The sequence below is a fragment of the Gymnoscopelus microlampas genome (assembly GCF_963454915.1).
Source record: "Gymnoscopelus microlampas genome assembly, chromosome: 13".
NCBI lineage: Eukaryota > Metazoa > Chordata > Actinopteri > Myctophiformes > Myctophidae > Gymnoscopelus > Gymnoscopelus microlampas.
Genome location: NC_139950.1, coordinates 32,023,653 through 32,036,925, shown reverse-complemented (window position 1 = coordinate 32,036,925; position 13,273 = coordinate 32,023,653). Strand labels below are relative to the sequence as shown.

The 13,273-nt window shown below is 41.2% G+C and overlaps 2 protein-coding genes across 5 annotated transcripts in view; both read left to right on the top strand.

The window, feature by feature from the left end:
- map3k21 (mitogen-activated protein kinase kinase kinase 21) overlaps window positions 1-5,567 on the top strand; it is a 32,959-nt gene extending 27,392 nt beyond the window's left edge. For 2 of the 4 annotated variants that reach the window (XM_084076855.1, XM_084076854.1), the window contains 2 exons: window positions 535-1,377; window positions 2,016-5,567. In XM_084076855.1, coding sequence (XP_083932981.1) covers window positions 535-1,377; window positions 2,016-2,389 — 1,217 coding nt within the window. In that variant the 3' untranslated portion in view covers window positions 2,390-5,567. The remainder of the gene's footprint in view (window positions 1-534; window positions 1,378-2,015) is intronic. The other 2 variants (XR_014602132.1, XM_084076856.1) reach the window with 2 other exon arrangements.
- The window catches only part of rgs17 (regulator of G protein signaling 17), a 385,251-nt gene that overhangs the window by 109,137 nt on the left and 262,841 nt on the right, over window positions 1-13,273 (top strand). The window lies entirely within an intron of this gene.

Genomic DNA, 13,273 nt, shown 5'->3' with positions numbered 1-13,273 from the left:
TTGTAGACCTGGCATCCTATAGTGTGTATAGTTTCAATGTACAGATTATATATATATTTTTTTATATTATACTGTTTAGACTGATGATAGGTTCTTGGTTTCCTATGATCTTAGATTACTATTTCTATGCATTTGATGTATTACCTCGTGTTTTCCTTGCTTACTGTAAATCGTTCTGGATTAATAGCGTCTGCTAAATGCCTACATTGTAAAGCTTTTTGCTGGTTATTAAATAATAATAATCGCTCAGATTTATTTAGCGCTTTTCTGAGTGCCCAAAGCCGCTTTACAAAAAAAAAAAAAAGATAAATGCTAGAATGTTTTGAGTCATTGTTGCTCGAGGTGCGTAATAAGTAAATGTATTGGTAATTATAAAAGATGGTCAAATTAGACAGTAAATGAAATGAAGCACTTTGACCTCCTAACAATGGATGTGTGCTGCTTGTCTGGGGAGAAGAAACTACACACACTGATTTGTGTGTAGATTACAACTATCCTACCAATGTGCAAGCTAACTGGTGGGTGTGCATCCAGCAGGTGGCGGTAAAGATGAGGCCTTCTCCCTGGACAGCCCAGACAGCCTCGGTTCCAAACCAAAGCAACTCAAGTTCCCCAACCAGGTGTACATAGATCTACCTCTGTGGCGGGACGAGCAACAGCAGCCTCAGAGCCCCGGCGGCCATGTTGGCCCAGGAGAGTTGGGGGGAGGAAGCAGCACGACGAGTCAGGGCAGCCCCGTCGACACCCTCGAGGACCCCTCCACCACCAACTCCACCTCATCCACCTCCACTACCCCGCAGCACACCCCCACCAACAGCCTGAAGCGCTCGTCGGCCCGGCGACGCACCGACTCTGTGCTCTACGGCTGCGGCACGCTGCTGGCCTCGGTGGCGCTGGGATATGACCTCAGGGAGGCCCTGAAAAGCTCGGCACTCGGCGAGGACAATGAGCCCCAGCGAGAGGAGAAGGAGAAGAAAAAGAAGGAGGGCCTGTTCCAGCGCGCCACGCGCTTCCGCCGGAGCACCTCGCCACCCAGCGGTCGCTCCCGTAAAGACGAGGTGCCGGTGAGCCACGCCTCCGGTCACCAACCCGTTAATCTCATCTCCATGTCGGCCATCCAGGAGTGCAATTCCACCAAGTGTCTCGTACAGTCGAAGGCACAGGGGTCGGATAATGGCCCCAGGAAGGAGGAGCTGGTGTCCATCAGTCGTCCACACCTGTCCACGCCCAACCCAGTGGCATCCACAAATGGCCAGAACAGTGGGACTGCAGTGAAACAGACGCCTGTACGAACCCAGAGCCAGGCATCGGAACAGAGCAGCCACAGTACTGGATCACGGCTCCGCAGGAAGAAATCGGCTGCCACCAACAACAACAGTGAGTAACATAGAGGGAGAAGGAAGTGAAAGAGTATTCAAGGATTCGTTACAGGTTTAGGAAATGACACTAACGGTTCCCCAATTGCCCAGGGCCTGTAAAAACATATATTCAGGGCGGGCGGCCTTCTGGCAAGTGGGTTTATGCAGGGTTTTGTGCTTTTCTTTTTGGAGTGGTTTTACGAACAGGGAAGCAACCTTATTTTGTTTGCTATTCACACCATTAAATATGTCTGTCTATAAACACGATTGAACATCCTTGCGATCTGTTCAGAGTACTTTTTTCATAGCATTCTGGTTTTGACGTCATTTCTCTCTGATATCAGTTAATTTAAGAATAGATACTCAATAATGTTGCAATTTTCATCTTCTTAAAAAAATCATTCAATGTGTAAACATGATTATTACCTCTTTTGTTACACGGGTTGAATACTGTCTATAGTACGAAACAAGCTCCTCTATTCAGGCGCTCTGGACAACCCTGCTTTTCACTCGGAGTGGTCAGTGTGCGCTACGAATGCTCCCAGATTGCAACTAGAACATGACCTGTACTTCCCTGAAGGGCAAGTGCTTTTGAGACCTTAGTGTCAAACACTGAAATTGTCAAATTCTAAAGGTTCTCAACATCTGTTTTTCCAGCTAACGGTCCCTCCACTCTGGCTCCACCAGCTCCCAATCAGAAGAAGAAGCAGGAGAAGGAGAAAGAGAAGGACAGTGTGTCGGAGAGGCCCTCCAGCGGCGAGGCCTGCTCCAGACCGCGGCCCCTGTCCCTTCGTGCCAAGCCCCACTCCTGGGCCCTGCTTCGAGGACGCAACAAGAGCTACTCCCTGGGCCACTACTCTGGAGAGAAGAGCGCCCAGGGCCTCACCATGATGCTCTCCTCAGAGGGCTGCTCTCTGCTGGATGTGGACACGGAGGGCCAAAAGCGAGACTGTACTGTGCCGCTCTGCCGCATCCAGAGCTCCCCGACGCGAACCTCAGTCTTCGAGCTGGAGAAAGAGTTCCTCTCCTAAAACCCCCATGGAGCACAGAGGAGGACAATCCAAGCTGCTGCCACCGCCACGGTGGAGCCGACATGGAGTATAATCTAGAGCATTCCACGGTGCACAGATGGAATTGTGCCTTACAACTCCAGAAGGCTGCCTGTTCAGTCGTTAAAGCTCTAGAAATGTAGAGCCCAGTTTGCCTTAGAAAATAAGCGAGGCTCAAGACTTCCAGAACGCAGCCTTCTCGTAACCACAGCTCTAGAACGCATGCCGTTGTTTCGGTTCTAGAGCGGTTACCTATGTCCGAGTTCTACCACACACTGCCTTGCCTCATTCTAGAACACACACACACACACACACACACACACACACACACACACACCTTGAGCGTTCTAGGACTTGGAAACGTAACATTCCAAAGCTGCTTTGCCGGCTTTCTATGGAGTTATTCCAGGGTGCTTCCACTGCCACCTTTGTCTCCCACGTCCCTTTTGTTTACTGTATCCATCCTTCCACCCTCACCGTTATTCCCCCATCTGCCCTCTATGTGCAGCTAAACGTTGACCGCTGCTGCAGCTCTTGCAACACAATACCTTCACCTGTTTTTTTTATTTATATATATTTTTATAGGTAATTTAATATGAAGAGACTTGGACTTTTAGCATCAGGCTGGACAAAAAAGCGTTAACACTACCGACGTTGATTTCTAAGTCGACGCACGTCCGGCGCTTTGATTTAGATCTTGAGTTACAGAATTGTGAACCCTGAAAGATGATGAACAAAAACAGAACAAAAAAAATCAATATGCTGTGTTTGTAAATATTCCTTTTTATCCATTTTTGATTTGATGCCAGTAATTGTTTTGTATTACATATATCCAGTTTTGCGATTTTGTGTTTTGGTGTCTGCAACGCTGCACTAGCGGTATGCATTCTGGGAACAGGCTGTATGTACTGTACCCCCCCCCCCCCACCCAGGGATGTCCTGAAGATTCCAGAGAAACAGGTAGCTAAAAACAAAACAAAAAACACTGGAAGTCCCACAAAGACTGGACTGAAATGAGATTTCGATTACCACTTATACCGTCTTGAATACGGTTATGTATTGCTAATGTGGCCTTGTTTTTTTAAAGCAGAATATTTATATAAAAGTGTTTTTGGTAATTTTTTGCATTTTAGATGACCGCTGTATTTTTAACGCTGGTGGCATAATGATTACCAACATGGAAGGACTGTTCTTCACTCAGCTGCAGTACTACAGGAGCAGCACCCATCTTAAATGCCTATTAATAGAAATATTAAATATTATTTCTTTTCTTTTTTCCCACAAAATGTTTTTGAAATTATTCACCTATGACATGCCCAAAATAGGGACGCCAGGGTTAAAGTGGGTAATATTTCTCCTGTCTCTACATATGAATAGTCAAAATGTGTTCTCTATACCCACAGGCTGGGGACCCATTGAATGATTTGAAATCTGGTAACGACTCATAGTTGATTTTGAAGCATGAAGTGAATATCACTGTGGTATCTTATGATTGGAATGTGGATTATCGGCCTGTATTTTATGGCTATGGAACCAGGTCCTAGACTTTTAAAGAGAGCCCGTAAGAGTAGAGGGATCAATTTCACCACTGAAATATTATACAAATGTTATCATCACAAAGCAGAAGGGCTCAATAGATGACACTCTTCTGTGAGAATGCTGTTCATATTTCCCAGCCCTAGACCAAATGTCGACAAACTGCATAATTAACAGAAATGATGCTATTTCTACTTAAGTACATTCCGGCCACTAGATATTTGACCCAGGCCAGTACTGTCCGTACAGCTGTAGTATAAGTTTACAGTTACAAACTACAGCTACGGACTGATTCTAACTCGGTTAAACATGGCCTCTCTTACTCTGTGACCAATTCCAACAACAATCCCTCTTTCTCTGGGACCAAAACCACTATGTATCATCAGCTGCTACCATGAAGGGCCATTCACACTGAGCACTATAACTATATCGTTCACCATTGTATTTTCTTTATAGTTGGTGTGAACTCTGCCTGCCATCCACTTGACTTCGAACTATTTTTAAAACTATATTTTTATAGTTATAGTGCTCAGTGTGAATGGCCCTTAAGCCTTTTTTCCCTTTTTCTTTCCCTCCCCCCTCTTAACTAAGGCTATGTTCACACTGGCAGCCCAAATGCATTTTTTTTGCCTATCCAGATTAGAATCAGATTGGATTTGCCAGGTCTGAACAGCAGAGAAACCACATGGAAACAGACGTTTGCTGATCAGATTTGAAGCACATTACCAGGTGGTTGGAAATGTGATTCAAATCTGATTTCTAAAGATGTGTCTCAGTCTCGACACTCTTGACACTGAAGGCTGATTTATATTTAGTTGTCACAAATAGCCGATCGACAAGCTCACAACGTGTCACATTGCGTTGTGAGCTTGTCGATCTATTTTCTGCTAAAGCTTTCCCCACAATAACAAAAAACAGAAAAGACACTAGTATAGAGCCATGAGGGACTCTGCTCAACCATATGGGTTTTTAAGTGGTTAAGCATTACTATGCTTAACCACTATACTATGCTGTTACGTCATTACCACAGCAACCATTGCAACCATTAGGTCGATGATACCTGAATACACAAATCCGATCTGATCACTTACAAAATCAGTGTGGAGTGGACACGACAGTCAAGTCTAAGATCAGATTTGAGAAACAAATCAGATTTGTCTGCAGTCTGAACAAAGCCTTAAACTACTGAACATGATGACTACTGAAGCATTCGCCTCGTATAGCCAATGCTGTTAACTTCCTGTGTCGGTCCATCCCTTCCAAGTATCAATATCAGACTTCCTGCTAACTGCATCACTTCCTCTTAAATCACTGAAGACTTCCTGTGAAACACCGCATCGAACAAAGAGAGGAGATAGTTGTCAGATTTTGTTTTGTATAAATCTGTTTTAACGATATTTGTCGTTACAGTATTGATTATGTCACGACTGATTGATCAAGAAGAGAGCATCTCAACATTTTGAATAAAGTCTGGATCAAGGCTACAACTTTTTTTAAGCAGAAATATGTGTTTTAATGTTCAAGGAGTGAATAGTACACGATGCACTCAATGGTCTGTCGCACTGGGAGCATTGTATTTTGTTTTTGTCTGTCCGCTGCTAATTTCATAAACTACTAGACCGTTCAGCGTCACATTTCTTGTGCATCTCATATTTCTTTTCCATGCTGCCAGCAGGCCAAGGAACTCCCTCTGTCTTCATATTGGCTGGGCTTTAAACAGCCATAACTTCAGTTCCCAGCATGCTAAAGACTCCAAACGTGGTCGTCTCTACGTCCCCTTAACATTGATACCATCGTAATGCTAAGAGCTTCCTAGTCGGAGAAAATGCTTAAAAGGTGCGACAGGCGCACCCCCAACCGAGCTGAGGTTTTCCCCAAACGCAAGATTGTCACAGACACGGCAGGCACACTTAAAATGTCAAAGAAATGTTCTTTTCTAGATGTCTTTATTGTTAGTTAGAACATGCCTACCTAAAATGTATTTCAAAGGTATTATCTAAATAAACCATAATCCTAATCTAATCTAAATTCTACAAGGTTAAGTATTTGGTGTGCACTTACATCTTTAATGATTCTGTGGCATGAGAGCTATGTCAGTGGGATGTAAGCTTAAGGTTTGGGGTTCAAGGTCGCCATTTGGCACATTTCCACTCTAAATTCTACTAGCTTAAGTATTTCATTCTCACTTACATCTTCCATGTCACTGTGGAGCATGCAATAAGGTCAGGGGTTTATAACCGAAGGTTCAGGGTTCAAAACTCAAATGATTCAACCTCAATAAGTAACTACAAAATAAAATCAAACTGGTGTAATTAAAAAAAACAAAAACCTGGTTCAAATGCCTAAAACAACAACAAACTAACACAAATATAAATCAAGTGCCCTCAATAAGACAAAAAAAAGCAAAAGTTAATTGTAGGGAAATAAAAAAATTAAAAGCTTTATATGTACATGCTCGTCCCCTCTGGAGCAGACCTGCCAACCCTTCTGTTCTCACCAGGAGAATCCTGTTATTTGACCCATCTCCTGGACGTCTCCTGTTCTTATCCTGTTTTGGGGGATTCCACCCTTTTTGTGTGGCCCCTCCCCCTGGAAAAAAATCTGTTATCGGACGGTCTGAGGTTGGCAGGTATGGTTTACCTGTAGTCTACAGGTAAACTACAGGCTGTAGATCATATGTCACACTAAACAAAAATGGTGCTAAATAGTGCTAAAAGTGGTTCTTTTAATCGTGATTATGTTCTACTAAACTCAGGTTCTACTCTACCCTCACACCTACCACTCTACCCTAACACCTACGTTGCACCGCCGATCCAACCAACAAATAATTATGTCTGAGTCTGTGCTCAGGAATGTGTCAAAAACAAAAAAATCTCCATGAATTCAAGGCTTCATGGAGTGTGTAATTGATAGAAAATAAGTATGTTTTGGTTTAATTATTCTTTGAAGTGTCTTGTTTAGGGACACTTGACACATTGCTGAGGCCTGGGATCGCATCTGGGATTTATGGCTTGCCAGGTAGGATCTCTAACCATTCAGCTATGGCCACATCAGCAGCAGAAGTTCTAAGGCAGTTCTACTTTTTGCAATTGATAACTTCTCAGATTTTTGGTGTTTGCAAAAAGACTGCTTTCCATAAGCTTGTAAAAGTTTACCCTCCTTCGGTCTAGGGTGGTCATAGCTGAATGGGTAGAGAGTCCCCCTGGGAAACTTAAAGAGGAGTTCACCCAAAAAATGATTTATTTTCTATCAATTGTACACCCCATGAAGCCTTGAATACATGGATATATTTTGTTTTTTGTCGCAATAATTTGATGCCCGGGTGTAGGAGACACAAAGATTCTACTTTGTGTCTCCTACCGGATACATTAGCCGGTAGGTAGTGATAACTGCCATTAAGCTACAAGATTGGAAGGGTTATCATACCAAAATATAAACTAGAGACATGTAGGAAGACAAAAATACAAAAACTTTACGGTCACCTTAGGTGGTACCAAAATATGGCTTGGCCCCTGGACTATAGCCTCAGTTAACAGGCTGAACCCGCTGAGGCTGCGTAATGCTATCAGTCAAAGATGGTTAATTTAGCAAGATACGCATTCTCCAGTTTACCTCCCGTTTCTGCGTGACGTAGGTGGACTCCAACTTGCTTCCGGTCTCCTAAAAAGGCGTGTCCACCTTCTTTAAAAAGAAGTTTCGTGTATGTGTGTTTGGGCCAAACACACATACACGAAACTTATTTTTAAAAGCTGTTTATTTAAGATGTGACGGATGTCAACACAACAATATGAAGGGAACAACAAACGCTTCAGTTAAAATAAGGTGAGCGTTATTTAAAATGATTAAGCAACAAAAACAGAACAATTGATGGAGTAATAACCTAAGAATTAAACATGACTAAATACAATAATTGGTCATCAACCAACTGTAATCACAAAGAGACAAAAGACACAATTAAGGGAACATCTTTATGTATCAGCTAACAGTATGGAAACTGTATAAGGCTATAAATATGATTTGTAATCAAACTGAACAATTTATTCAGTTAAATACAAAAATGTACCAGTCTGGTATTCACACTGTCACAAAATAATATATTTAGAGATTAAGCATCATTAGAATAATCTCATTGCGTTTATATACAAATGATAAATTATCAATACAAATAATCAGTTTTCTTCCCCTACATATTCATAATCACACAGGGAAATATGTTTGTCACAGTCAAGTCCTGACAGTAGTACTGTATATCTGTGCTGTCGGGCAGAAACCAGCTGTGTCCAAAATATTAAGTAATTGGTTCGACTCAAGACCCAATAGAGTCTTGAGTCGAACCAATTACTCCTGCGAACGCAATAGATCCAAGTAGACATCAAATTTCTCTTTTGGGCCTTTGAGTCTTGGGACTTAAGGCCCAAAAGAGAAATTTGATGTCTACTTGGATCTAATGCGTTCGACTCAAGACTCTTTTGGGTCTTGAGTCTTGGGACTCAAGACTCAAATCCTGGAAATCAAATCCTGGAAATGGCAAATTAGCATGTGTCTGTCTCCCTGGGGTCTAGTGCTGTAATAGGGATAGACTCCTGTGTTCTTGGCTGTTGCTGACAATAAGCCCACTTGTAAAGTGCATGAGCCAAATGGCTTTAATTAATTTGGTGGAATGACCCATCACGTTCATCTAATGCCAATGTACAGAGGTCAGTGTGCTTGGTTAGCTCTGTTGGAAGAGCTCTTGACTTCAGACCACAAGGTCATGGGATTGAATCCCAATACAAGATCCTTGGCATCTGAGCAATCTGGCTCCTACGGGTTTACTATCGTTTTTCACCTTTATCATAAAGGTTGCTGGACAATATATAGAGGATGAAATGCATAATTTATTAAATAATATAAAGGTAATATCAAATACATTGTAGAAAATGAGAGACATGACGCTTTATTAGCAAGACAGTCTTTTTTGTCACGCCGAAAATCTCAGGTTCGATCCCAGGCCTCAGCAATGTGTCAAAGTGTCCTTGAACAAGACAATTTAAAGAATAGTTCACCCAAGAAATACTTATTTTCTATCAATTACACACTCCATGAAGCTTTGAATTCATGGAGATTTTTTAGTTTTTGACACATTCCTGAGCACAGACTCAGACATATTGGTTGGATGCATGGCGCATATATTAAGCTATCGCATTGTAGATTAGTTTCGGTAGTGACACTACCAAAACGAAAAAAAAATTGTTCCCCCAAAAACCTGTTAGGAGTACGTTTCAGGCAATTTAAAGTTGATTGGTAGTACTTTGTAGTGACTTTTTTTTTGGTCCCTAACATTCATCGAGCTCTGGACTTAGTAATTTTTTTTTCGTTTCGGTATTGTGTCACTACCGAAACGTTTCCCATAGTACATTCCATGACAGCGTGGCTCAAGAGTTAAACACAGGGTCTGAAAGTAGAAGGTTTGGGGTTCAAGGCTCCTGAAGAACATTTTCACTGTCCATCTAAATTCTAAAAGGCGCGTTAAGGATGACGTTCCCAATTGTACTTTCTATGCCAGCGTGGCTCAAGAGTTAAACACAGGGTCTGAAAGTAGAAGGTTTGGGGTTCAAGTCTCCTGAAGAACATTTTCACTGTCCATCTAAATTCTAAAAGGCGCGGGTTAAGGATGACGTTCCCAATTGTACCTTCCATGCCAGCGTGGCTTAAAAGATAAATCAAAGGTTCACAAACGAAAGGTTCCAGGTTCAAAGCTCACTCAAAACAACTACTAAATAAAAACTAAAAGGGTAATACAACAAAAAAACAATGGAGCTGTGGTCAATACAAACTGGTGATGAAAAAAAACAATAAAAAAATGTCTCAAACAAATTCATGTGAAAAAAAACAGTGGCCATAAAATCACAAAAACCTGTTAGGAGTACGCTTCAGGCAATTTAAAGTTGATTTGTAGTGACTTTTTTTTTGGTCCCTAACATTCATCGAGCTCTGGACTTAGAATTTTTTTTTCCCCAAATACCTGTTAGGAGTACGCTTCAGGCAATTTAAAGTTGATTGGTAGTACTTTGTAGTGACTTTTTTTTTGGTCCCTAACATTCATCGAGCTCTGGACTTAGTAATTTTTTTTTCGTTTCGGTATTGTGTCACTACCGAAACGAAAAAAAAATTGTTCCCCCAAAAACCTGTTAGGAGTACGTTTCAGGCAATTTAAAGTTGATTGGTAGTACTTTGTAGTGACTTTTTTTTGGTCCCTAACATTCATCGAGCTCTGGACTTAATAATTTTTTTTTCGTTTCCCATAGTACATTCCATGACAGCGTGGCTCAAGAGTTAAACACAGGGTCTGAAAGTAGAAGGTTTGGGGTTCAAGGCTCCTGAAGAACATTTTCACTGTCCATCTAAATTCTAAAAGGCGGATGAAGGATGACGTTCCCAATTGTACTTTTCATGCCAGCGTGGCTCAAGAGTTAAACACAGGGTCTGAAAGTAGGAGGTTTGGGGTTCAAGGCTCCTGAAGAACATTTTCACTGTCGATCTAAATTCTAAAAGGCGGGTTAAGGATGACGTTCCCAATTGTACTTTCCATGCCAGCGTGGCTCAAGAGTTAAACACAGGGTCTGAAAGTAGAAGGTCTGGGGTTCAAGGCTCCTGACGAACATTTTCACTGTCCATCTAAATTCTAAAAGGCGGGTTAAGGATGACGTTCCCAATTGTACTTTCTATGCCAGCGTGGCTCAAGAGTTAAACACAGGGTCTGAAAGTAGAAGGTCTGGGGTTCAAGTCTCCTGAAGAACATTTTCACTGTCCATCTAAATTCTAAAAGGCGCGGGTTAAGGATGACGTTCCCAATTGTACCTTCCATGCCAGCGTGGCTTAAAAGATAAATCAAAGGTTCACAAACGAAAGGTTCCAGGTTCAAAGCTCACTCAAAACAACTACTAAATAAAAACTAAAAGGGTAATACAACAAAAAAACAATGGAGCTGTGGTCAATACAAACTGGTGATGAAAAAAAACAATAAAAAAATGTCTCAAACAAATTCATGTGAAAAAAAACAGTGGCCATAAAATCACAAAAAATACTAAAATAAAAATCTTTAATGAATATGTAAATGTATTAAGCTCCTCCCCCTGGAGGTGGGCTCCTCCCTCTCCTACCGGAGCTAAAAGAGGGCGTGAGGAGGGAGGCGGGCTTCATCCATGGTTCTCGCCTTAAAAAGACCGAAAATTGAGATCTTCCCTGACCAAGATTCAAACCCACAACCATCCGCTTGTGAAGCCTATGCTTTACTCTTGCACCACCAGGCCTTTCACATTAATTAGGATTTTGAGGTTATATTTAAAGTTAAAGCAAGAGGTGACAGGTCAAAAGATGAAAATCCACAGCAAACACCTCTACCCCTGACAGAATGACTGAATCTACTAGATACACCCTCTGATGATCAGGGAAAGGGTTCATTATGACACAACTGAGATTTAGGTTGTTTAAAACCATCTGTTAGAAAACGTTTACTCTGACTGAGTCTGAACCCAGATTTACACCTTCATTGAAAGCAAACAGAGAGATGTTTCGTAATGTCATAAAAATTCATACCCTTTTTGTCATTTATAAGTTCCTTAGTTTCAGATGATCAAAACTATAGCAGTTTTGGTGTTAAAACAAGTAGGCTACATTGTTGTCCCTGGACTGGACATTAAATTATATGTCTAAAGTGTTCAACTATAGTTCCTCAAACAGTGCTGTATTATGACCACAGATCCTCTTTGATTAGCTGAATTAAGTTTAAGAAAATACCACTTTGCACTCATGGCATGCAGCATATCAATCAAATCAATGATCAATTATAGGCCGAGCTCCATACTTTGTTTTGAGGTATTCTAGTGACTCAGGGATAACGAATTACGTAAATTGAAGCCAACCACTTAAATGTAATGTATTTATTGCAACAACCAACCAAGAGTTTGTAACAAAATGAGGAAACACAAACAAAGAACGTTTAAATGATTTTATTAAAACTAACTTAACCCCATATGGGTAACCGGTGTCCCTCAGGGCTCAATACTAGTGTATTTTCTGTTTTGTGTTATTGTGGGGAAAGCTTTGGCTGAAAATAGCCGATCGACAAGCTCACAACGTGTCGTAGTGAGCTTGTCGATCGGCTATTTTCTGCTAAAGCTATCCCCACAATACGGATACTGGGGTGGTTAACAGTGCTTAAAGGGAAAGACCACTTGGTAGACGTTTGGGTTGTGTAGTAACCTTGCCATGATGCATCTCCAAAGGTGGGCAAGAAATCTAAAATAATTGCTCCATTGATAATTCAAAATATGCTCATTGAAATACATTGTATGCTGAAACAGCTCTCAAAGTCACTCTTTTAGCACAAACGAATGCAAATAAAGTTGATTCAGACAATATAAAACATCACCAAACCCAGTACCGTTTGTTTTTTAAATACGGCTAACATCCTGTTGATTTTGCCATTTCTATTAAAAATAAAACCCGGACTGGATCCGCAGACCAGGATTCGGATCTTCAAATAGTAAAATCAGCAGGAAGTTGACATTTTTATAAAAAAAAAAAAAAACAGTACTGGTTTGGTGATGTTCTATATTGACTGAATCGCTTTGTGTTCGTTTATGTGCTGAAAGCGTGACTTTGAGAGCCGCTTTACCGTACAATGTAGGCATATTTTGAATGATCAATTTCTATTCAATGGCGCAATTATTTTAGATTCTTGTTCACCTTTGGAGTTACATCATGGCAAGGTAACTAACTACACAACCCAAACCTCTACCAAAGTGGTCTTGTCCTTTTACAACCAAAATCCAAAAGGCTGGAGTGCTTCCAGTGAGTTTCATGGTGAGAGAGAGGACAAGAGTGAAGTCCAGCCACCTATTTTATAGAGGACAATCCAGGTGGGCCAGATCTCCACTGATGACACACTCCGCCCTCCAATCATTCTGAAACACATGACACATGGTTAGTAATCATGACAACCACACCAGTTACCCTGACAACCCCCAGGATTGTCACAAGAATTAAATATAAAATTAGATAGCTGTGCTGTAAACAATTTAGGCTGACAAGAACAAAGTATTATGGCATTGAATAGCTTTCTTATTTTTAACGACAGAACTATGCCATTTTGTTTAAACTAAAGTATTGTATGACTTAATTTTTTATGACACAGTTGATTTCTTATACCAGGGGTCTTCAACCTTTTCAGGCCAAGGACCCCTTAGCTGAGACAGAGATGAAGCAGGGACCCCCTCTACATATTGTATAAAATTGTGTTTCAGATTAAACTTTATTGTTTACTTGGTCTGCTCTTTTTCCCTCTAC